This window comes from Geospiza fortis, unplaced genomic scaffold (genome assembly GCF_000277835.1).
Source record: "Geospiza fortis unplaced genomic scaffold, GeoFor_1.0 scaffold7, whole genome shotgun sequence".
Taxonomy (NCBI): Eukaryota; Metazoa; Chordata; class Aves; order Passeriformes; family Thraupidae; genus Geospiza; species Geospiza fortis.
This window is the reverse complement of record NW_005054344.1, coordinates 3616951-3642015: the sequence shown is the minus strand read 5'-3', so window position 1 is coordinate 3642015 and position 25065 is coordinate 3616951. Positions and strand designations below refer to the sequence as shown.

General features: G+C 38.9%; 1 protein-coding gene across 2 annotated transcripts in view; it reads left to right on the top strand.

Annotated features, from left to right (window-relative positions):
• RUNX1T1 (RUNX1 partner transcriptional co-repressor 1) overlaps positions 1–25065 on the top strand; it is a 95484-nt gene that overhangs the window by 25052 nt on the left and 45367 nt on the right. For both annotated transcript variants that reach the window (XM_005422889.2, XM_005422890.2), the window contains exons 2-4: positions 19337–19474; positions 23219–23460; positions 25056–25065. The exon at positions 25056–25065 is cut by the window's right edge and continues 80 nt beyond it. In XM_005422889.2, coding sequence (XP_005422946.1) covers positions 19337–19474; positions 23219–23460; positions 25056–25065 — 390 coding nt within the window. The remainder of the gene's footprint in view (positions 1–19336; positions 19475–23218; positions 23461–25055) is intronic.

The window sequence follows — 25065 nt, the reverse complement described above, 5'->3', positions numbered from 1 at the left end:
ACATGTATTTGGGTTTTCTACATTTATTAAGTGAGTCTGCTGCACAAGAGATCAATCTGCATGAAACTTTGATTGAGAGATTGGTATGAAAGCAGAGTCTTAAGAGCATGTATAGCAAGTTCTCTGCCTGGAAAGACAGTGTTACAGCCTTTTTTTGCCCTCTTCAGACTCCTCTACATAGACAGAACCACATTTTGGGTTTGATTTGCATGGCTGCTTGCCAGCTCAGCAGCTAGTTTTCTTCCTGTGACATGTCAATCGGTAGAGTAGTAATTTCCAATTCCTTTCATTTTGAGCAAGGCAAGTAATGGTATTTAATCTTCAGATACCAGCAGAAACAGAATCCTTTCATTTATGCTGCCTTAAAGGTTTTGCTTCAAACTGCTTTTGAGTCTGTAAAAGCTCCAAAGGTAAAAATACTACCTAAATTTAAGGTATCGACCTGCATCTCTCTGTAGAGCCACAAGAGAAATTATATAATTTTTCCTTAGTTAACTTCTATGTTCTCTCAGGAAGAGCTTTGTGGAAGCTGCTGAGTAACTTGCATTTTCGTGAAAGAATAGAGAAAATCATCATGCCTTGATTTCACCTTGGCAGCAGCAGATATGAGCGTGTGGTTTTGTCTGGGGTATTGGTTCAAGACAGTCTTGAAATAATGAGTGTCCATTGCTTAATCACCAGGAATGCTTAATAGCTTTGTCACAAGTGTTTCTCTTTTTGGGGGCTCTAAGTGTTTTCGCTGTCTTGCCACACTAGATACAGAATAGATGCCTTGATGAATTACCCAATGGGGATTCTGGTGCAGAAATTGATGCTTACTGAATCAGAATCAAAAAGGTTTCTTTGTGTTTTTTTGTTTGTTTTGAGGGTTTTGTTTGTTTGGTTTTTTTTTTGGGGGGGGGGGGATTGTTTGTTTTGTTTTTGTTGTGTTTTTTTTGTTGTGTTTTTTTTTTTGTTTGTTTGTTTGGTTGTTTGGGCTCCTTTAGTCATTACAGTAAAGCTGCTGGGTTTTAAGTATGTCTCCTTACAGGTGTGGGTATGTGCACATTGTTGCCTGCAATTGCTAGCTTTTGGAGGGCTTTTCAACACAAAATACTATGATGATGCAGATGTTCTGATATTGTTCTTGAAAACAGCTGATGTTGGATCTGATGCTGAAAGCTGATCAGCAGCTAGCATACATCATCATCTTCTGATCCAAACTGGTTCCTCTGGGAGTCAGCTCTACTGTTTCAGTGTGTTGTAATTAAATTGAGTGCTGTTAAGGTGTCAGAAATTACTTTATAACACAGGATAATGGACTTAAATAGACTTATTTGCACATTGCAAATCATAGTTTAGCAAATTACCCTTAAAGGCTATATATTAAAAAACAAAACAAGTCCCCCAATATTCAGTAGGAAAAGAAAGAAGGAAAGAATTGATCTGATTTCTAACTTGATCCTTAAGATATCTTTGCATTAAAGCCTTTCTGAGCTTAATAGATGCTGGAATAATACCTCTTATTTCTGAATAAAATTCATAACATGCTTTGTTTGAATGAAAAAGATAATTATTTTTTAATTTTAGTTAGGATTGGATATGTGGTCAGAAGTCCCTGTCAACCAGACCTTTAATAGCTGGAAAAATACTTCTAATTCATGCAACAGATAACTTCTGTATGTAGGTCTTACAAGGTTTCCAGCAATGTTAATCCTCAGAAAAGTTCGTGTGAGTTGTGAATACTCAGCATCTTGTAGAATTAGACTGTATTTATGAGAAGGCTAATGTTGTTAGGAAAATAATGAATTTACATGTATAGTGAGAGCTGTTGCAAATCAGCAGGTGGTTTCTAAAATATCAGAAAATGGCAAAATGTTTACTGATGTGATTTCTCTCTGAAAAACAAACCTGTTTAAAAATACTTGAACATTCAAACTTCAAATGCTTAAAACTGGTTTGCTTTTCTTCAGCCATCTCTGGTCTTTCTTACTTGTGTTTTGAATTCACAGGCTCTTAATTTTTAGTCTTGAGGATCTTATTTTGCATTCTGAATAGCACAGTAACAGGAAAAGAAAAAGAAAATAATTTTCTTGCAAACCATATATTTCAATAGGAAGTTTATTTCTAGGAATAGATAAGAGAAGTTCAGGTGATACCAGAAAATATGTGCTTTCATTTTGTATGCCTATGCACATACTTTCATACAGAATACTAGATCAAATTTCTCTTTAGTAATATAAAACCTGCTTGAGACGGAATTAATAAATGATGCGAAGCAGTATTAAAATTCTCCCATGTCTTTCGAATCAGACATATAACTTTAAGCAATTTGTTAGTCACAAAAGCCAAGGAATATCATTAGAATAATATATATATTTAAAATTCAAAATCCTGTAAGCTAATTTGCCTGTGTGCCACTTTCTTACCCTGATTTAAAATTAAAGCCTGCTCCTACCCTATAAATGGCTGTTGAACTGTATACATCTTATGTGAAAAGGTTTCCAGTGTGGTGAAAAAAGGAATTCAGTTCAAAGATCTTTAATCCAGTTTCCTCTGTTTTATTTGATTACTTGGAAAACCTTTCCCTTTGCTGCTGTTCCCCAATTCTTCATTCACCAATAGTACTGAGGGGAAAATTTGTGCTGTGCCGTTTATACATAATTTAAAACTATTGTGCTAGCTTTAAACCCGAAGTCTTTCTCATCTATCATTTATCTCATGATGTTATCTTTTGTACTTGGTACCCTTCAGTAAGCACAGCCTGACACATCTTGTGGCCTTTACCTTCTGCGATAAAAAAGATTGAAAAGATGCTTGGCACCACCTGGTGAAGATGAGGCAACCCTGGAGAACTGTGCTTCGGGAGCAGGTGACTGATGCTCCGAAATGTGCCAGTCTGGGGACACAGCTGAGGGGTTGTAGTAGGGAAGGGGGAGGGGAAGAAAAAAAAAAGAGCAGGAACATTAATACATCTTCCTGAGGTTTGATGGGACATACACTGCCTACTGTTCCATCTGGTGCTTATGATAGCATGGCATATTAGCATGCTGCAAGTTCATAATGTATTCAGGGCGAGAAAACACCACTTGCATACCAATTGAGGCGTCCTCTTTCTCAGAGCTGCTTTTGAATTTCAATGATGTTTATGCCTCCTAAGCCATGACTGAACGGAGCATTTCCGCTTGTGGAGAAATAACAGCAGTGAGGGATTCTGGCTCATGTGGCTTTTCTTTCCCCTTTCTTTCTTTTTCTCTCTTTTTTTTTAAGTTCTTTTCTTCTTGCTCTCTCCTTCCAATTTGTTTTGTTTGGGGAAGCCTGAAGACGGCTTGAGGTTTTTGGACTAGCTAATTACAGAGCTTCTGTTAATACTGACTTCTTTTTAAGGTTGTAGTCTATTGTCTTTTTGTTTATCTCAAAATGCTTAAATGTCTTTTTATGGCATTTTGATGAAATTACTCTAAAAGTAGTGTCATGAAGCATTTAGAAAATAGCACATTGCAATTCTGCTTTATATTCAGATTTCCTGTATTACTAAATCAAAGAACAAACAATACCCGAATTCCACATTTCATGGTAAATTATTTGTGCCCCATGTCTTCAAAGACTTGATTTTCACTTCAAGTGTGCTACATAATAGGATAAGTATCTGAAGTTGAGCAGGTATGTAAGCCTTTGTAGGAGTGAGGTCTTTTTATCGATCCCTTGCACGAAATGTACTGATATGTTCGTTTTATTTCTCCCTACCCTGTCCTCTTTGAAACTCTGCTGAGATTGACACTTGACTGGAGACAATCTCAAAACTCTACCATAGACGCTCTTGACTGCACATTTTGTTTCTGAACTTGTCAAAGATTGTGATCTCTTTATGGCTCAGTGCTGTGAATCGTTCTGCAGCCCTCCTTCCAGTGGGTTTTCAAAGCATGAAGTTTACACACAGGGTAGGGTATTTGATGTGGGATTTTCAAGTGTCTGGAGTAATACATGAGTGTGAATCTTATTGGCTTTGTTGATACTGAGCTTCTAAACTGCTTCATGTGTTTAGAAAGTCCTACCCCGAAAAGGAGACTAAACTTGCTGCTTGTTGTAGTTTAACCCCAGCTGGCAACCAAGTCCCACAGAGCTGCTTCCTTATTCCCCACCAGCAGGACAAGGGGAAGAGAATTGAAAGGGTAAAAGTGAGAATAGTCATGGGTTGAGATAAGAACAGTTTAATAATTGAAATAAAATGGAAATAGTAATTGTAATAATGAAAATAGTGATAAACGTAATAAAAGGTAAAATAGCAAATAAAGAGGAAAAACCCAAGAAAGTCAACTGATACAATTGCTCACCACCGACTGACTGATGCCTAGCCAGTCCCCAAGCAGCAGCCTCCCAGCCAACCTTCCTCCCGGTTTTATTGCTAAGCATGACATCACATGGTGTGGGATGTCTCTTGGGTCAGTTGGGGTCAGCTGTCCCATCTGTGTCCCCTTCCCAACTCCTTGTGCAACCCCCTTGTGCACCCTTCTGCTTGCTCCTGGGAGGGGCGAGAAGCAGAAAAGCCCTGACTCTGTATAAGCCCCACTCAGCCAAAGCTAAAACATTCCTGTGTTACCAGCACTGTTTCCAGCACAAATCCAAAACACAGCCCTACATCAGCTGCTAAGGAGAAAATCAGCTCTCCCCCAGCGCACTGCTTGAAGAGAGAAGGAATATTAAAACAGCATCTCTAGTATAAACCCACTTAATTAATGCATTTTGTATCTAGTCCTCTACCTGCACAGCTGGACTCTTGATGCTGCTGACTGTGGTTTGAGGCTTTAGCTTAATCTTTAATGCATATGACTGTCATGCTAATATAACTTTAATAAAAAGGTACTAGGTAGCACTTTGAACTCCTTCGCTCTAATTTTGTATTAATCCATATGACTACTAGAAAAGAAAAGATCTTGCTTTAGTTCTGATCCATTCTTTCAAATAGATACAGCCATGACTTTTATAAATATATATTTTTAGACATTCATTTTACTACTCTTGCATAGATAAGAAACAAAAATGCATTACTCATTGTGGCAAAGAATAAGTTGACTCCCTTTGCTTTACTACCTGAATATCTGTTGTCTAAAGGCATAAGAACATTCCTTGTTTACTGATAGCACATTTAGACCTAGACATTAAAGCCTTAGCCTAAATTATTTTTTTTTCTTAATATATTCAGGAAGACTAATGTTACTGAATAGGAATGTGGAGGAGATAGTGTGGGTTATTCAAGCAAGTTTAGTCAGCACTTACAAGATTCTTGAAATGTTTCTTGATGTCCTACAGAACTGTTAACATCTGCATGGCTTGTGAGAAGAGCCACATTTATTGCAGCTGTATGCTAGCTAGAATGCAAAAGAAAAGGGAGGATCAGAGTTAAGAATGAAGCAGCTGGCTTTTGGTACAGAGATTTATAATTTTACTCTCATTACAGACTGACAGTAAACTCTACTTGGACTCTTGTGAATCTGCTTCTTTGAGATGGCAGGTTGAAGGCTTGGGAATTTAGCTGTCAGTAGATGCAGTCCAATAAAATATATACAGTTTAAAAGAAAACACAGCTTTTAGATAAATAATCACAAATAGAAGTTCAGCCTTTCGAGGAGCTGTTTGTTCCAGTATGACATAACATGATGTAAAGCATGTGTTTAAAGCCTACATTTGAGATGGTTTAGAAAAAGGAAAAGACAGATTGTCTTAAATATTAGAGGGGAGCAATAGACAAAAGGCTGCCAATTCCCTGCAGAACCAATGAGGCCATACAGCTTCTTGTACCCACTTTTGCAAGGGTTTGGGATTTCTGGAGAAAAGAAAGGAAAGGTCTGTTGAGAGACTCCTGAGAGCCCAGGCCTGGCTGAACAATGTGATAGTATCTCAATGTGTTTGTTTTGCCTCTTCTCTCTTTGTATTAGAAGAGAAAGTGAGAGAAGAACAAGCAGTATCAGAGACCCATTTTCTATTGCAATACTTCCTTTAAAAAATCACATATATGATTCCAGAATCAAGGGGTTTTTTTTGTCCAAGTTTGGTACACTCCTTGCCCATTTTTTCCTCTGTTGTTGAGACAAATTTAAACATAAGCTAGGTCAATATTTGTTAGTTGTCAATATCTTTGTTCAGTTTCAGTTAAGATCATAGTTTTTTATAGTTTTGTTTTCTTATTTATTTGATACGAATGAAAACTGATCATGTCTTTTGTTTCTTATGGTTAATATAGCTTGGGATGCTTCCTCTTACCTTTTTTCGACGGCACATTTTAAGTGAATCTATTCTGGTTTTGCTCAGTTAATTTCTTTACAACCTGCCCAAGCCATTCACAGTGGGAGTGCCAGGATCTGTTTTTGTGTCTCCTGCTGTTTCTTTAACAACCTCAGCAACTGAGGAAGCTGCACATCTATACTCCTGTTCTTTATTACTCTCCTTAAATGGTGCTTCTGAATAGTTTTCTAATATTTTCTAAACCAGACCTATTGCTTGTTCATTTGTTGCAGTAGCGCAGCTACCCATTAAGAAAAAGGGCCAAGAAGGACCATTGAGGTGAAAAGCATACTGTTGTTATTTTAAGTTCATTTGGGTTCATCTTTATCCTCTGACACGTTTCTGCTCTCCATACTGTGTTCTACAGCAGATGTCCACTCTTAATAGTCTACAATGATTTTTATCTCTCCTGCCTAGCCTTAGACTTTTCACAGTTACACTCATCATTATTTATTGTAGTATGGGGCATTGTAAGGGCTCTAACATATGATTGCTGCCTCCTTTCCATTCTCCTGACACCAGAGCACAGACAAAAGCAAATTTTTAAAGATTTCATTTATGAAGATGCATTTGATTAATTGGTGTTTGCCACCTCATACGGTCTTCTAGTTTCTGAAAGTTTATTTCCACTTGGTGTTTTGGAAAACACATTTTATCTTAATTTTGTGCAGATTGTTGGCACTGAACAGAATTGTGTGAAAACCCAAGTAGCTCTGTGAGTCAGGGCTCATAATCACCTTTGGAAATGACCTGTTAAGTTTCTAATGGTCATTTGTATGCACAGTTACTGAAGCTACTTGTAATAATTATGGAAAAGATAATGGCTAGGAACTCATTTGGGTACGGTTATTCTTAACTGTTTAGTATTTCATCCAGGTACACCTATTTCCCCATTTTTAAATTTTCCTTTCATAATTTTAGAGTTTACCAAGGATAGTTGTTGCAGTTCAGCAGTTCTTAATTTCTTCATATCCAAGCAGTTTAGAGCTCACCAGAAAAGTACTTTACACCTTATATTCCAGGAATAAAGAAATATGTTTTCACATGAGATGCCAGTGCAGTTCCTATCTCTCTCGTACTTTTGAATTGTATCTGCCCTTGGGATTTAGCTTTCTTAGCACATATGTGGTGCCAAAAGGATGTTTATAAAGATCTATGAGAGCCTTTACTTCTTCCTTGCTTACCTTTTGGTCTCTCTGACTGATTATAGGTGTGAGGGAAATACCAGGTTTTGTTTGGTTCTCTGTGTTTCGGGGCAAAAGAGAAGTGGTGTTAAATTTTGTTGGGGTATGTTTCAAGTTCATGCCGTCGTCACATGGCTGTAGTTGTGTGTGCACAATCCAGGTTTTATGACTGGATATAGTGTGAGTTGTAGGCATGACACTGCCTATTGTCTTGCTTGTGCAGTTCCACTTTTGGAATGTTCCACATAGAAAGCTATCAGCCAGGCAGGGGAAGGTGGGGGCAGGGGAGGTGTAGCTGGGGGCAAGGCGGGAACATCTAACTTGTTTCGCTGGGGTGAGAGGTGACAATAGGAGGCACTGAAAAAGGTGTTTTGTTGCAGCCAGACCTGTCTCGTTGCTCTTTTGAGAATGAAATTAATATGGCTGAATTTTAGGGACAATTACTTAATATTCTGTTGGTACTGTGGGCACAGAATAGTACATACTGATGTGTACACACACACAGAGTATCATAGGCTCTCCTTTACATCACGTGGTGGAAGATATTGGGAAGAACTGTGCTTAAAGCGTGTCCCTTCGGCTTTCTGAGCAGTTTGCCGTTTATTTTGAGGATTGGGTGCGGGCGGGGGCTTTTCCCAGTGCCGCGGCACAATGCCGGCTCCCTCTAGTGGTCGCACTCGCCCGTGGCCGTTCCCGGCGGCGCGCGGGCTCTTCCCGGTGCTCCCGCAGCTCCCCTCTGCCCCGCCGCAGGGGTTCCATCCTGCTGGGGGTTAGTCTGCTTCTTCTCATAAAAATGGCCTCTCTTCTGGTTAACCCACCTCTCAGGAACACAAAATGTATATGCACAAGTAGGACCAAGGCCAAATGTAGGGTGTTTCCATAGCACAGAGTTAAAGCTACATTTCATACGACTTTTTTTTTATATACAAGAGAATGTAACCGTATCAGAAAGGGTTAAGTGCATCCACATTGAACATTCAGAGTTCAAATGCATCAGACTTCCTTACTTTGTCAATATTTCACTTGCATTCGTATCACTGAGTGGCTTCTCCTTCATGTCTGACTTCTCACCCTGAAGTTTCCCCTCCATTTAACACTCCCTTCAGTGCAATTGAAGGCTCTTTCCCCCTTACAGTTTTCTGAATTTGAATGTTAAAAAAATAAAATAAAGAAAGAAAAATAATCACAGTAAGTGTTTTTATACACAAAACCAAGTAAGAAGTAAGTAAACCTTGGTCCCATTTGTGTACAAGTGTGTGTGCACATACACACATGGGCACGCACATATCTACATGTACAGAGGAAAGCCATAGAAGCAGCACTGATGCACAAGGATCAATTTTGCCGTGTTGGAGGAATAGGTTTAGGTGGCTTGATGAAAATGTTGTTCTATAAATATAAAAACCTTTTTAATGTATTTGTCAAGGAGGGAAAAAAAAACCCCTAAACATTTAATTTGAATCTGCTGGGCTTGAAATGAAGTATGTATTGTACAACCATCATCAATCATGGCAGTGCTATGATACCTGAAATTGTTTTAAAAATTTGTGTATATTTTCTGTGGATTCTGTAGTAATTGCTGATTTTTCTTTCAATTCAGGCTTCAGCTGGGGTCTGCTATTTAAAATTCAAAACATAGGGAAGATGCTTCAAAAGAAGGAAGTTTTAAGCTTTATTGTGCAAGACTAAGACTGCTGTGATGCTTTAAGGTCTAGAAATGTTGCATGTAATTGTATACCCTGTGAGTGGTCTCATTAGTTTACCTACAGCTGTTTTCAGTGTCTATAGTTAAATGCATATTCCTGAGTGTTTCTGGAGCTGGAGTCTGCCTGGAAGGCTGACCCAGCATCTCTCTTTCTGGGTGAGATCACCAGAGATTTCTCTGCCATGATTTTGTGTGAATTTGCTGGCTTCAGAAAGAGGTTTAATCTGGTTTTATACTTGTTAGTCTTAAATGACATATACAAATTCCTTCCTTTCCTTCTTCCTTTATATGCTTATGCTATTTCTCATTCACTTTTAAGAGTGCATGTTATATGTTAGGCCAGATGATTTCAAAACACAGTTTTGGAATTGCTAATGGTAGTATTTGCTTTGGAGCTTATTTATCAATAAGCAGTATTGTCTCATTTAAGAAGATATTTGAGTCTTCATTTCTTGTGAAGTTTTTGAGGCTCTTTCCCCCTTCTCACCTCTCCATTGCTTTATTAAGGTGTAATCCAGTGCCCAAATAAAAGACATTTGGTGTGACATGCAGCACTGAGGAGGAGCTGACTCGTAACTAATAGTGGGTATTTTCTCACACTCTCTCTAGACAGCGAGTCATGTAAATAAAGGATATCTTTAATAGCATGATCTGATGATATGAAATGATAGTCTTCCAAAGTGTGTATTTCTACAAATGCTGAAGTACCGATGAGTATAATAAATTGCACTATTGAAGATTGTCAGTGTATAATACCGAGATGGGCAAAGCCTATAGTTCCACTTTTGTCGTGCTGGTAGTGGCAGCAAGTAACTTACAGTGCCAGCACCTGAGCGAGGGTTTCTGGGGGAAATATGCTTCATTATCTATTTTCATTGGCAGATTAATACCTGTCTTGAGTGGCTGAATAGAAGCCAAGGAGTTATTATGCCTGGTCACTGAGGACCACCATTTGCTGTGTACAGCAGTCACACTGTGAGAGCAGTCTGAATGCTTCTGGTTTCTCGGGAGGCAAAGAACCTAGATCTATATGGGAATGTTTATGCTCGATTTAGCAGCCATAGAGATTAAAAAAATTAAAGACTCTAACTCTTTAGTGATTATATGGGACATTTAGTCTGCTAATTTAGCTGTCTGTGTTAGATGGCAGGAATAAGCAGACTTCCTCAGACTGTTCTGATACTTGGTAGAGAGGAAGCTTGACTGCCTCTGCTTTCAGTATTATGGATATGATCTTGCTCCCCAGACCTACACTTCTGGTCTAATGGAACAGACTTTTCACTGTTTGAAATATCACTCAGAGGAACTAGGGTTTTGGGTGGATAAAATGATGCAGTCTGATAGAGCAGGGATTTGGGACCTTGATCCACAAGGTGGGGAGTAGCCTGTCCCAGGCTGGCCCCCACCATCTACACCTTACAGGATCTTGACTTGCCCATGACAAATTCCACATTTTAAAATAAAGCAAAGCCAAAAGTATACCCATTAACCTTCTTGGTGGTCCCTGTGTCATCTTTTCAGATGTATAACCATGGAAAATATCACCTCCTACACCCATATTCGATTCTTTTTGGGCCTAAAGGACTTCTGGCATGTTGTACAAATATAAGCAATGCCTCTTAAAAGTACAGCTGTAGTAACTTCTTTTGCTTTTTGGCAGAGGAGTTTATTGCCTAAACTTTCCTGAATTTAAAGAAGTTGCTTTAGATTGTTTTGTGTAGTCTATATTGGAGACTTCAGTTCCAGCTAAATCTAATGAAATACGGTATCACTATTCTCTTAGGACTTTTCTAAAATGAGTACAGCTATCCTTTACACTTTGTATAAGTGCATAAAAAATAAAGAAGTTTATAATTATTTTGATTCAGACTTTTAGCATTGTATAACAAACTGTGGTTTCAAACTGAGAGTATGTTTAGACTGGTTGTTAGGAAAAAGTTCTTTACTATGAGGACTTTACTATGGTTCTTTACTATAAGGCACTGGAACAGGTTGCCCTGAGAATCTGTGGGTGCCTTTTCCCTGGAAGTGTTCAAGGCCAGGTTGGATGAGACTCTAAGCAATCTGGTTTAGTGAAAGGTGTCCCTGTTGATGGAAGGGGGGCTGGAAGGGCATGATCTTGAAGGTCCCTTTCCAACCTAAGTCTTCCCATGATTCTGTTACTTACTGTTAATTTAGGACTGGACAAACTCTGGATTAAAAACATAAACATGCTTCTGGAGACCAAGTTATGAAATTTCAGTTAATGTTGTGAGAGAAAAGCCTTCTTACTTCTGGTGGGAAGGATCTTTGCTCTGTGTGGTTGAGTATATAAAAGCATGCAAACAATACCAATTAGATTCCAATGGCATTTTTATTTCTTAGATATCATTCTGCCTTCACCTGTAGTTTCTCAAATAGTGTGTAATCCTGACAAGGGTAGGCCTTCCAGGAATGTTGATGCAGAAAGGAAATGAGTTAGTGGTCAGGGAGCCCTTGGGAAAGTGCTCCTGAAAATAATTTCAGTACTGAAAGTACTGAAAGCATGCTGAAGATTCCCTCTATGCACATAAAGGGATTGATTGCTAATGTAGAGAGGTGGTCACCTCTGTAGCTTGTCAGGCAGGCTGGGGTGTGAGTTTGGCCACTGCTTGCTCTGGCTGTTCTTCAGTTCTTCATGCCAGAGGCAGAGAGTGCCACTTTGTCACTTCACTTGAGCCTCAGTGTTCAGTGAGCTGGGTTTGGAATAGCAGTAATACTTCCCATGATGTGAAACACAGGAGAACCACTCAAAAAACACAGTTCTTAGTTGGATAGCTTGTCAACAAAAAGAAAAGATCTACAAAACAATGTAAACGGGAAAATAGTATTTCAATACTGATTATGGGACTGTTGCTTATTAACTGTATTAGTTCATATATAGAGGAATTTTCATGATGTTTGGTGGGATATTTAGAAGAAATCCACATTGTCTTCAGCTTCATTACAGGCCAAGTGTTATGTATTCATCCATGAAAAGGAACTTGTAGACTTTGTTTTCCAGGGGCTTATGGAAACTCAGGGCAGCTGCCACAGTTGGGTCCTTATTTTGCTTGTCTGTTCTGGCTGAGTAAACCATAAACCATTATGGTGGTAGCAGATCTAGATTTAGAAGCAATTATGCATGGTAAAATTTGCAGAGCCAGAAAGGGTGAAGGAGAAAAGAGGCATTTAAAAAAGGTGCAATTCTGACATGAGCCAGTTTTTATTAAATAACTAAAAGTGAATTTATGATAGTTTTGAAACTGTCAAAACATGTCAGATTGTTAAGTGAGAGAGAAAAGTTTACTTTTCTATTTTACCCCCTCTTTAAAAAGGAAATTATATGGTAAGGCAAGTTTATTTATTTCAGGAAAAAATAATATGTGCAAGCAAAGCAAGCCATGACATTTTTGTCTTAATTCTGAGATTGAACTCATGCATTACTTATTTTATAATATGTGTAATTATCTAGCCTTTAGCTGCTAAGCCATGAGTGTGGGACCAAGTTTTTTTGCTAGTCAGAACGTCTCACCATAGAGAACTGAAATCAAAGAGAATGATTTTGCATTTGTGGTTCATTGTTAGGACCAGTCAAGGTACCATTGTGGACAAAGAACATGACATAAAGCATTTTCGCTATTTACCTGCTTTATGTCATCCACAAGCTCTACCAAAACTGGGAGACAGTAGCACAAAAATCCCTTTCAGCTTTTGGGAGACAGAGGAGATTGTATTATGCTCAAGGCTTATTTTAGCACAGCTGAAGAAAACTCTTATAACTTGGCCTCAGATAACTTCAGTGAACTCCCAGGATGCAGAATTTCTTCTAGCTATTGCATATTAAATGAGCATAAATGGGTAAATTGAATGTGCTTTCATTTATTCTGAAGAATAGCTGGTGATATGAATTGTTCAACTATCTGAGCAGAGAAGAATGAAGATAAGACTGCAGCAAAATTGTGATATTGCTCTTGCAAAAGGGTCATCTTCAATATGTGAGCTTCATACCCAGCATGCTAAAGAAGCATTGAAATGTTATGTCATCTGAAAACTTTGCTGTTCATATCCATCAGTCACTTCACATAGATTCTGATTCCTGGTGGATAAATCTTGCAGAGGTAATGTTCTGTGACAAAAGACGGAGTGTGAGCTGATCTCTGCTACTGCATTCCTGGAAATCACCTGGAAGTAAAAGTCTTCTACTGAGAAACTGGAAAGTCAGTGATGTTTCCTTTCTAGGACAATAACATGACTGCATCTGGTGCTGAGAGAAAGTTATGTCTGTATTATGCCTGTTTGAGATCATTGTGTAGCACAAAAACATCCATTGTGTTTAGGTCCTTATTTATTTATCGAGAAGAAATCAAAAGATCCAAGAGGTGAATGGAATGAAGACTGTACCAGTCTCAAACAAATCCCAGGCATGCTTGGCAGGGAGAGGTTCTGCAGCACTGTTGTCCACGTCATGTTTTATGGCTGCATTGTATGACTTGCAGGCTTCCCCAGGGGTTCGGTGCATGGAGTGAGTAGGATTTACCACATATGTCAGGCTTATACCATGCATTCTCAAATGAGTTCTTTTCAACCAAGTCAACCTTGTAATATTGTCCTGCTCGGTGTAGCAGCAGGTTTGAGGCTCAGGAGTTGTGGGATTCCACAAACACTGCCTATTTCTAATGGTGCTGTGTGGCTTGGCCACATCTGAAGGAGAAGTTCTTACTGGCTGCAACATGATAGCATTATGGATGGAGGAACTGTGGAATTTGTCCTCCTAGGTTGTACTTGCGGTTGTCTGACTTCAGGTTCATCACCACTGTGACTCACAGTCTGTGGTTACCTGCTTGCAAATTCCCTGCCACCCCTCTCAAAATAATGAAAATTAGTCCAACATGTCTAAGAAACCATCAGTATTAAATCTTTCAGATTTAGGTCTCGATTCCTGTAACTTGGGTGGTGGAGGCAGGTTCTAATCCCTTGTGTCATATGTGGGGCTTGCTCTTTTTGTGAGTTTGAAGGGAACAAGACAATGGACTCTTTTCATTTAGCAAGTTTTATTTTTATTTTTTAAATGTTGGCACCAAAGTAGAAAGTACTGTACAATCGATGTAAAGCATCTTTTAAGAATCTTTCATGCCTGAGTGTACATCTGGAACTGTTTGCACTAACTAAAAGTAAAATAAATGCCACAGCATATTATACCACAATTTTTTTTCATTTAAAAAAGGAAATTGAAAACACACCACTCCTAGAAATGCTTGACATTGAATTGGCTATTGAAATGGTATCAGTAAAGTATTTATATATTCCATATTTTGTTCCATACATCAGCTTTCCTTGATGCGTTAGACCTGGAAGTGTGCCATGTGAGCTGAAATGTTGCCATTTATGAAAGACCGCCTTGTTTTAAAAATGGACTAAATCTTGTAGGGTACAGGAAGTAAAGTAAATCAGTTTGAATGCAGGCACATCTCTCTTTGGCCCAGCTCCTGCATGCTTTGTCTCTTGCTTGTTTGGTTCAGAAGCTGACTGTGCTTACAGTAAATATCAGTGTTCACCTAACACTAAATATAGTGATAAAAAAACTCTCTACCATAAAAACTGAATGAACAACAAGAACAGTATAGTTCAGCATCCACAGAAGAAATATCATAATTTAAAGTTGGTTTTACAACATTCTTTAATTTTAAATGAAGCAAAATAGTTCTGTGGTTAAATCACAGTTCTTCACCCTATGCTGTAAAGGAGATTCAAGAATGTGTAGTTCAAAATGTTTTGCTTGGGTTTGTTTTTAAATAAAAAATATAATCCAAAGCAAATGCAACAGATCTCTGCATACTTGAAACATGTTTTCTGAATTTATTCTAAGTCTCTTGCTGCTCCAGAGGGTTGTGTGTATGGATTAGGACTAGACCATTATATCACCATCTTTCTCCATCCTGAACTGATTGCAGTGAACACTGCAGAATGAGTTGCAGATGTCTTCTTTTCCTTCCAGTTTGGAGGACTTCTGGTTTCAGTTCCATTTGATCTGAACTGGGCTAAGGAACATAGGTCTGTCATTGTTTAAAGGGATTCAGTGGAAGAAATTGTTGCACCTGAAAGAATTTACTCGCTCTGTATATACAGGCTATGCTTTTAAATGGGATGCTGCCTGTATGAAACTTTCTGGTGTGTCCTTCCTAATTCAGGATTATTGTTTGAAATGTCAAGGTCCATCTGAAGAAAAAGATAGCCAGAACTAGCTTTGCAATGAGGAGTCTGGTTTGACTCAAGAGCATAAACATGTTTTTGAATTCAAGAAATTGAGCTATTTTAAGACAGTGAAAGTTCTTCTGAATTTCAGGCGAAATTCAATGTATATGCCTCTGTATTGTAGAACTGGAGCACATGTACATGAAGTCTTACCCAGGCAGGTTTTGATATGTTAAAATTAGAGTTTCTCCTCTTGAGAGATTCTTTCTTCCCCTACCAAATCCTCATTACCTCTGAATGTATGAATAGCAGATTGTCCACTGAGAGTTTGTATGAAGAATGTCCATACATTAAAAGCCTCGTGAAATATCATGTCTTGAAGGAAATTGGCTTGTGAATATGACTTAAATACCATTATGTCTTTAGCTTTCATATCATCAGGCTATTTGTCAACCATTACAATAAAAAGTGTTGGTTGTTAGGCTTATTGTTTTTATTAATTAAAAAAATAATAAGGATTTGTAGAAGCTGGAGTTACAGGCTGAGTGTCAGACACCAAAATGCTTTAGGAAGATCAGATCACAAGAACTGTTAACGCTTTTGTCAGCAGTGGCTCTGATTTGTGGTTCTCCATCACCACTTCATCCCCTGAGTGATTTGTCTTTAGAGCTGCTGAGGTTCTCTAGTGCTGTGGATGGTGGGGCAGTGGTGGGTGCTGTAGACAGGTGCTCCCAGTCCCATCACTCCCTCAGAGTTCATGGAGCTGTATGAACAGGTAAAACAGTAGCAGAAAGAGCAGAATGGCTCCCACAGGGGCTTTGTTATTAAAGAGGGTGGAATAGAGAGTTGTAAAGGCTGTTCTCCTGGCTGGTGTGATGGTGTCTTCCAAGCATGTGGAAAAGCTTTGTATTTTGCATTGTACTCCTTCAAAAGCCCCTTTTCCCTGCCCCCATGGAGAATCTCTGTTCTGACAAAATAATCTTGTGCTCTGGCAAGAGATGTTTTGGGGTGTGCTTGAAAAGAGCCTTAATATCCCCTTAAAGAAGTCAGGGTTAGGGAATGTACAGTCAGAGGGAAATCTGCCTGCTGTGAACATACAGTTGGAGAGGAGGGTTTAGGGCTTTGCAAGGGAGAGAGAGGTAACGAAAAGGTACGTGGTGTGTAAAGCCATGTTTGTGTTTATGTCTAAGAGGTCCAAAGAAAGGTAATTGGGAAAATCAAACCTAATGTTATTAGATTTAGATGAGAAGTTCAGGGGTCTGTGAATAAGTTCAGCAGTCTGCAGACTGGGTGGCAAACTGTTGGAGGTAGTAAAAACCATTTGGATCATGATAGAGTGGCAACCTGAAATTCGAGGGCAAAACCAACACACTATTTCCCACTACCATGTTCAATTTAAGTAGCAAAACATTGCCAGCTTTGTGGGAAAGTCTCCCCCTCTAATCTGAGCACATTTCTGATCAAACCTGAACTTTGAAATGCAGAGAAGGGAAGGGAGGGAGCAGGAGCCGTGCGGTTGGTTACAGCTCAGGATCGCTTTAGTTATCACCAGCTGAATTGGAGGATACAGGCTGTGCCTGCTTGCAGCGAGCAGCAGTCTGTTAGAGGAGCTCGATTTCTCTCACTCCTTCTTCCACCCACCTCCATCTCCTCTGTGCCTGTGTCTGCGCTCCCACATGCTTCAAATCTGTGTACCTGGACTGCCTTCCTTAACAGTTCAATGTGAGTGTTAGCAGAATGAAAACCAGATGGACCAGCAGTTCCCACTGTTATCTCCCCACCAGCTCTGGCAAGCCTCCCTTTCTCTCTCCTTTCTTGGCATGGGAGAAATATTTGCCTTTATTTAGGAGGGCTTGGGCTCACTGCTGTGCCTATTTCCCTCTGTTGCAACATGAGCTGAAAGCTATTTATTCCCTTGTTGCTGAGGTTGGTTGAGGTGAGTGCAAGATGAATTCAGCTATTAAGGAAGCAATTAACATTTCAAGATGAGTTTTCATAGTTCTTTATAATAAATTAATGGCTTATTGAAGATAGAGATTTAACTGTTTTAGTATACTGATACAGAAAGGAAATACTTATAGAATTTGTTTAGAAACCTGTTTTTGTTTTCCAGAAGGTAATAATTTACTGTTGCTTGATTTGCAGATCATACCTCACTTACCTGTGTAACAATCTTAGTATTTAAGGTAATCATTGTGGTTACTCTTCCCTCCACAGCTGAAGTTTACTAACCTTAGATCAACACTACAGATCCTATACAATTGTATCTCTATTCCCCTCATCCTATTTTGGGGGTGTTTCGCAGCTCATCTTCCCCAAACTTGTCTCTAAATTCTATATGAAATTACTCCCTTTCCCTCCGAGCTGAAACATTGCCTGTAGGCATTTCAACAAAGCTTGAAGATGGCTTTTATAATTGCACTACCTGACATGCTGCACCTCTGGGACTTACTACTTACTTCCTCAGTCTCTGCAATTTCAGACAGAGAAAGATTGGTATCTGTTACATTTTGTTAATTTTTGGGGAGTATGGGGGCTGTTTTGATTTTTTCCCTTTCCCTCCCCCTTCCTTTAAAAAAAAACTATCTCGTATTTAAATTTTCTGATAAATAAGTGTTTTGAGGCTTTTTTAAACATACCTGTTCTTTGTTAAATGTGTGCATTGCATTGAATTTCTGTTATTGTGTCTCAGCAAATTTCAGATATTATTATTTCATCAAAGTTTATATGTTAGTAAGAACAAGGAATTGTGTCACAAAGTGAAGTGACAGAATTTATAGAATGTGACATGTTTTGAATTAAAACCACAGACTTACATGCTTGTCCATTAGCAGCAACACCTACTTGCTTTACAGAATAGTTCTGTAGAGCTCAGGAAGGCTTCTGTTGGGCTGTGGATAAGTAAATAACCCCAACTCCCCAAAGAAAGGACTGAAGAATTTTACTTATTCCCATTAGAATCTAAACAACATTGTACTCATCTTTTTTCAAGATGGCTTGCTAAACTCCTCGCATGAGTGAGAAAGCCTTAATTTTGCCTTCAGCTGGTAAATTTTGCTGTGTTTTGCCCATTCTTAATAAATGAAACATATGGGTTTGGATGGTTTAAAAAAAACAACTTAAGGTAGTGTCATTCAAAAAGATGTTGAGAAAAAGTGCACTTCTGTAGCTTTTACATCATGTGTGTTGTATATTTAGATCTTCAGTTGCAAGAGAAGTGTTAAGTTTTTTCCTAGTTTTGCCTTATGTTTGTTTTGTTTTCTTGGGGAGGTATGTTCCTGCTTATCTTGCAGGTTTTGAGCATTGAAAGTTGTTCTTAATATGTGATGGTGCAAACTTCCATGTTTATTTGAAAATAATTGTATGTATATGAGATGATTGACATACCATTTTGGCATGTTGTGTTTCTTTTTCTGGTGAATATGAGAATAACCAGGGGCACTGTGGTAAGGTGATTCAGGGGGTGTGTGTACTTAGCATAAGTTTAACATAAGATTACAAAGAGAAGCAATGGAGAGGGCAGCAGGTGATACATAGAAGAGACATGGAGAGCTTGTTTCAGCCAATATTCCACACAATATCTCACATGTATTAAAGAGCTTCAGGTTTTAGTTCTGGAAGAGATGTCATAGGGGGTTTATTATATTCCTGTTCCTTCATCTGTTTTTTCCTCCTGGCTAGCATGTGAACCTTGAAGGGAGGTGGTGTTGTTGCAGCTCTTGGAGTGCTTGGGAGGTAACATCTGCACATGCTAGAAATGAAAACAAAAGATAATGCAGCACTGCTACAAATGAGGTCTTACCATCTGTGTTGCACCTCCTTAAGTAAGGTTTAGATGATACAATTTGGGAAGAGCACACTGGAGTAGATAATCAGGTGTAATTTTTCACAGCAGATGCTGAAATGGCTCACTTCTTGCATTGGCTTTTAAGTTTTTGTCAGAGGGGTGTGCTCGGGGAAATAAACCGCTGTGTTCCTGTGGTGTGTGTTGCAGATCGCACTGAGAAGCATTCCACAATGCCAGACTCACCTGTGGATGTGAAGACACAATCCAGGCTGACGCCTCCAACCATGCCACCTCCTCCCACTACCCAAGGAGCTCCAAGAACCAGTTCATTTACGCCCACAACGTGTAATTAGTCTTATTTTCTTACTTTTCTTCCATCTTATTTCTATTCTGTATGTCAGAAACCAAAATAGGTGAAGGGAAATGCACATGAAGTGGCAGGAGCAACATGTGATTATACTGGGATAAAATAATTGAGCAAAACAAAGTTCACCACAGATTAATGCATCTTTAAGGTATTAAGACATTCAGGTCAGTTGTGTTATTATTTCATTGACCACTTGGTCACAGTGTCAAAGAACAGTGAGCACTGGCTTCCCATGTACTTAATGGTCAGGTTAGCCCTCTTGTGAGAAGGACAGGAAACCTTTTTCTGTTACATGCCATTATGTTGTTTAAATGATCCCATTCCCTTTAGTATAGAAACTTCAGGGAGTTTGTTTGTTCTTTGTTTTTAAAGGGGAGATAATTCATAATGAAAAAATACTAATCTTCCTTTTGCTTATGTTTCAGTGAAGAATTCTGATTTCAGTGCTATATAATGTCTAGTTAATATTGATATAAAACCAAAATTAAAGTCCTTTCATAATTTTATCTAGAGGTTTCTAGTCTGTTACCACTTCCCTAAATCATTTAAGGCTGCATCTTTGTCTCAGCTTATTGATGTAAACATATAACAAACTGTACTGGTCTTGATGTATGCTGCATTCATATCTGTAACTGAGATTTGAATCTGGCACGTTGTCTGGACTATTCTTTTCACAGCCGTGAAATGATCCACATTTCTCATAGTAAGATTTAGCTGCAAATTTTTGGGTCTCTTTTATACTGCCTTGTAATAGTATAAACATGAGAATGTGTTTACATTTCACGTTTTAAATAAAACATTTTTAGAACAGTAGAATACATATGCCTAAACAGAATGAAGGCTGCATCTTCTATTTGTCTTGCTTAAGTCTGTTTTAGTCCCTTTCTCTCTGTTAAATGCTTTATTTAAAATTCACCTCTATGCAGAAGGCCAGCTGGAGGCCTTTGTACTACTTATCCCAGGGAACCCTGTCCTGACAATTTATGTTGAACTTAAACAGTGAGGAGGGTTTGTGCCAGCTATTCACATAAACTCACATTTAACCCAGTGACCCTGATCCTGCAAAGATTTGTCTGTTTTGCTTAACTCCAGCACCTGAATCATCTTGGATGGAGCTTCACACTGGAGCTGCTTCAGTCTGAAGTTAAATTGCTTCTAGGTTTTTGCAGGATCAGGTTCTTGCACATTAAGGTTTCCAATGTGATGCCCTGCCAACAGTTCAGGATAATCTTTGGCAATCATAAAAGGAATATGACAATGTTCTTTAATCCTCACAAAGCTTCTGGATGTTTATTTGATTGAGTTCAGCACTTCAGAAGGTGTGTGAACCACAGCTTGATTTTTGGGGCTCCTTATTTGAAAACTGGAAGTCTAAAAAACCCTGATTTTAATTGCTTTTCACCCTGTCAGATTTTGGAGTTTGGCCTTAGCTGTTCCAGCTTGTACAATAAACAGATACTTTTATCAGAGTGTCTGCTGCATTTATTATTACTACAGTGGGAATGCCTGTAGGCCAGAAAGATCTGACTTGTTTTCTGGTCTAGAATAGCTTTGTTTTCTTTGGTTTAGATGATTAAAAATTCTTGACGTGTTGTAGTTTGAAATTTTAAATGCTAAATTCTTTTGGCTTAGCAACATGGTTTAGTTTTAGAAATTATGCACAACTTTGCCAATTGGCAAATTCAGATATTATAAGGGAAGCACTGAAATAATGGGACTATTTAATTATTTCTTTTGTTGTGGGAGAAATATTTATCAGCCTCTCTTCTCACTGTATCTATCCTAGGTGATGAATTCCACACTTCTCTGCTTTCTTGATCAGCCCCAGCACCCTCTGCCTAGACCAGCTCTTTATGGGTGACAGAGCTGTTGGGTGGTGTCAGGGTAGATCAGCAGGACATGTTGCTATTCTTCCCAGTCCTCATTTTCTAAGTTTCTGGTAGGATGACTTTTGGCTATGTGAGTTCCTTGCAATCACAACATATTTGTTTACTCAGATACCTCACCCCAGTGCAGCACTCAGAGCATGGCCTGGAGCCTCACAGGGAGCTGAACTTGCTGAGGCCAGCTTCTTCCTATTTCTGCATTTTCTAATGCTTGTTCTCATTAGCCCATGCAGCCAGAATAGGCAATCAAAAACTAGGAGAAAACACAAGCAGAGGCTAGATAACAATTCACATAGCGTTTTTTGTAATTCCTTTGGAAAGCAGGGACTAGGGCAACAAAAATTCCTTCGAAGGGTTGTGGCAGTGATTTAAATATAGTAATAGGTAGGGATTTATATCTAGTAGTATGTGTCCACCCTTAAAAAAGGACTTGCTGGCTAGAGATAAGGACAATCCATGAAGAAAATGAGATGAGAATGGGATGTTTGGCTTCAGACAGGCTAGTCATTGAGAAATATTGAAAGTATGTAAAGTTGCTAGCTTGCCGTGGTTGTGTTTTCAAATAGGAAACAAGTTAAACTGATTCTCCTATGCATTTTTGATTGTAGACAAGTTCCTGATTTTTGATATTTTTTTTGATTGGGTTCTGAGTGATTCCCAAAAAAAAAAAAAAAAAAAAAAAAGAAAAGAAAAGAAAATTTCTCCAGGGCTGTCACCCATTGAATGCAGCTGCTGCTGGGTACAGTCACATGCTGCGTGCCCACACCTGCCAGTGCACTGGTACACTTGTACTTCTTGGGGAGCCACCCTTTTTCTTGCTGTTTGCTGTCATTTTAGCAAATCAGACTCAGCCTCAATGGCATGTGTTTTGAGTGTTGCTGTTCCAACTAACCTGAGTGGAAGAGGATGTCCTCAGCTTGATTCTCTGCTCTCTTCTAGAGTGTGGATAAGAATCAAACTGAAATCACTGCCAAAAACTCTCTGTTGTCTTCAGTATGTCTACATGCATCTTTTTGCCATAAATTTTGAATGCTTAGTACTTCAGAAGTAGATAGTTATTCTCAAAGCAACCTTGCAACAGGAGGGAAATGCTTTCTTATCCTTTTCAGAGATAAGGTGCTGGCACGTGAAAGCAGAGAGATTTGCTCATGATCTCTGAGAAGTCTTCTGAAGTCTAGCTTGCTGCCCTTGCTGCAAGGCTTCATGATACAGAGCACTGGCAGCATTTGTACCTGCGCAGACAACTTTGTGTGCTCCATATGTTAGCAGCTAGGGAATCTGTATTGGAAAAAATAACCTTCTCATTGGGTGGTGTAAGGTTAAAACGTGAAAGTCCTGTTTTATAAACACAGCTGTCAGTTGTGTGTACAAAACAGAAGTAAAAATATTCAGAGATAAACTGAGGCTTCATGAAATATGTCTGCATGTTTTTTTCTACCCCAAAGAGCAATTTTTTTTTTTTAATCTTCAATCATACATGCACTCATGATTTTTCTCTCTCCATTTCCCTCTCTCTCTTTTTAAAATCCTCTGACAAAAGGCTGGTATTCAAATGGTGCTTTTCAGGTCCAGGAGCATTTTGAAGGGGCTGTGTGAGAGGCTGCTGCTGTTATTTCCAGTCCTTACAACATTCAGCACCAGCTACTGGGAAATAGATATAAACTGCAGACTGTCACTCTGTCTGAAGGCTAATTATCTTTGATTATGCAACTTAATTAATTCTGAGGTCAAGTGCAGAAAACATAAGCTGATGGATTTGCCCCTCTGTCTCCTTTTTCTCTCTATCTCTTCCCCAACCCCAATCTTTATTTTATCCTCTGTCTCTTTTTCTTTCAGTAACCAATGGCACTAGCCATTCACCAACAGCGTTAAATGGAGCTCCATCTCCTCCTAATGGCTTTAGCAATGGGCCATCCTCTTCCTCTTCCTCTTCTCTGGCTAACCAGCAGTTACCGCCAGCTTGTGGAGCTAGGCAGCTCAGCAAACTGAAGAGATTTCTTACAACCTTACAGCAGTTTGGCAATGACATTTCACCAGAGATTGGGGAGAGAGTGCGTACCCTTGTGCTAGGACTTGTGGTAAGCAAGTATTTTTTCTGTTCTTTTCCCTCTTCCTTGCTTGATGTGTTTATTTCATAAATGAGTGGGTCACATGCACTGCATTTATTGTACTTTAGGGATACCAGCCATGCAAGAGTGAAGCTCCAGCTCTTGCTGACAAAGCTCACATGAGTAGCCTGACTAGCTTCCCACAGATGGCAGCTATTCCCTTCTAGGTATAGCCTTGACTATTTTTGCCAGTATATTGTTATGGTGTAATGGTGTGAGAGGGTTTTCATCCTCTACTGGATCCTCTACCCCTAATGTAGACATACCTTGAATCCTGTAATGTAGTAAAATATGGTTTGACTTGCTTAGTATAGTTGGATGGGGAAAGGAGAGAGGCCTGCATATATGTCAGTGGTTAAAAGGGTGAGCTGAGTGTGTTTGGACTGCAGTTATGCAGTGCAAAACCCTTTCTCAGTGTCATTGAACCAAACAATTATGAACCCAACAAGGCACTGCTGCTACTTAAGTCGCTTTATTGATAAAGTTATCTCTATTTGATGGTAAGGCTTAATGAAAATTTCAGCTCTTTCTTACCTATGTCTGTCAACTTGGACTGCCCTTTTACATGCAAACTCTGAAATCTGGCCCAGGGTTCTTTTTACTCCCAGTAAAGTCCTCTCTCTGCCAGACATTTGTTGTCTCCTATGTATTTCCTTCAGCAATGATTGGATGTACTGGGGAAGATGCTATTGTGGTGCTCTAATTTACATCTGTTCTGAGCAGCTGCAGTTGCCATTGATTTCATTTGGAGCAAAGACTGACAGCACTGTTTAGCACTAAGGCTGAGGGGTGACTTCACAATCTGCTTGTATCTTCAAAGGCCCCTACCTGACAGCAGTGGATGCTCCTTCACTCGAGTCTGTGTCAAAGGGAAGTTTAATGTAGTCAGTATAACATTAGTAACTCTTACTCTCCATTTGTTTCCATATTCAGTGTTTAATGGGGTTTTGCTTGTCACATGGTTCTCTTTGGAAGGGGGAACTAATAAACAAGCTGAAGGTGGCTTTGGGACCATCCACATTCCACTGATTTTCAGATAAAAACTGCTTCCCCACTGTTATTTACAGTTGATTTTTAACTTCATTTGAGATCTTAGGAGCAGATTAGGATTTTTTCCTTGGTAAAATCCACATATGCTATTCCTTTGGTCAACCCTGCCAGCTTGTGGAGTTCATGGTTATGACTTCATCTCTAAAGTGAAGACTTTCTTACACAGCCTAGAACATAGTAAACAGTCCTCTTTAAAAAGAAAACAGTAGAAAAAAGTGAAATTAAAAAAAATGTTATAAAAGCAGGTTTAACTGATGTTTGAAATGTAAAAACCTTTTCATGCTTTACGCTTGAGAGCTTAAACTGCACTCTAAGCAACAGGCGCTGAATGTCTGACATGCTTGTGCTTTCCTTGTGTATTTTAATAAGGTAATCATTTAATATGCAGCATGCTTTTCTTAATTCTCTCACAAATATCAAGTTGTTAAGCAAATTCAGGGTTCTTCAGTTACTGTTTCTCTTGCTAAGTGTTTTTAGTATTTTGTCACCAAGACATAATTTTTTTTTCTCAACAGAATTCTACTT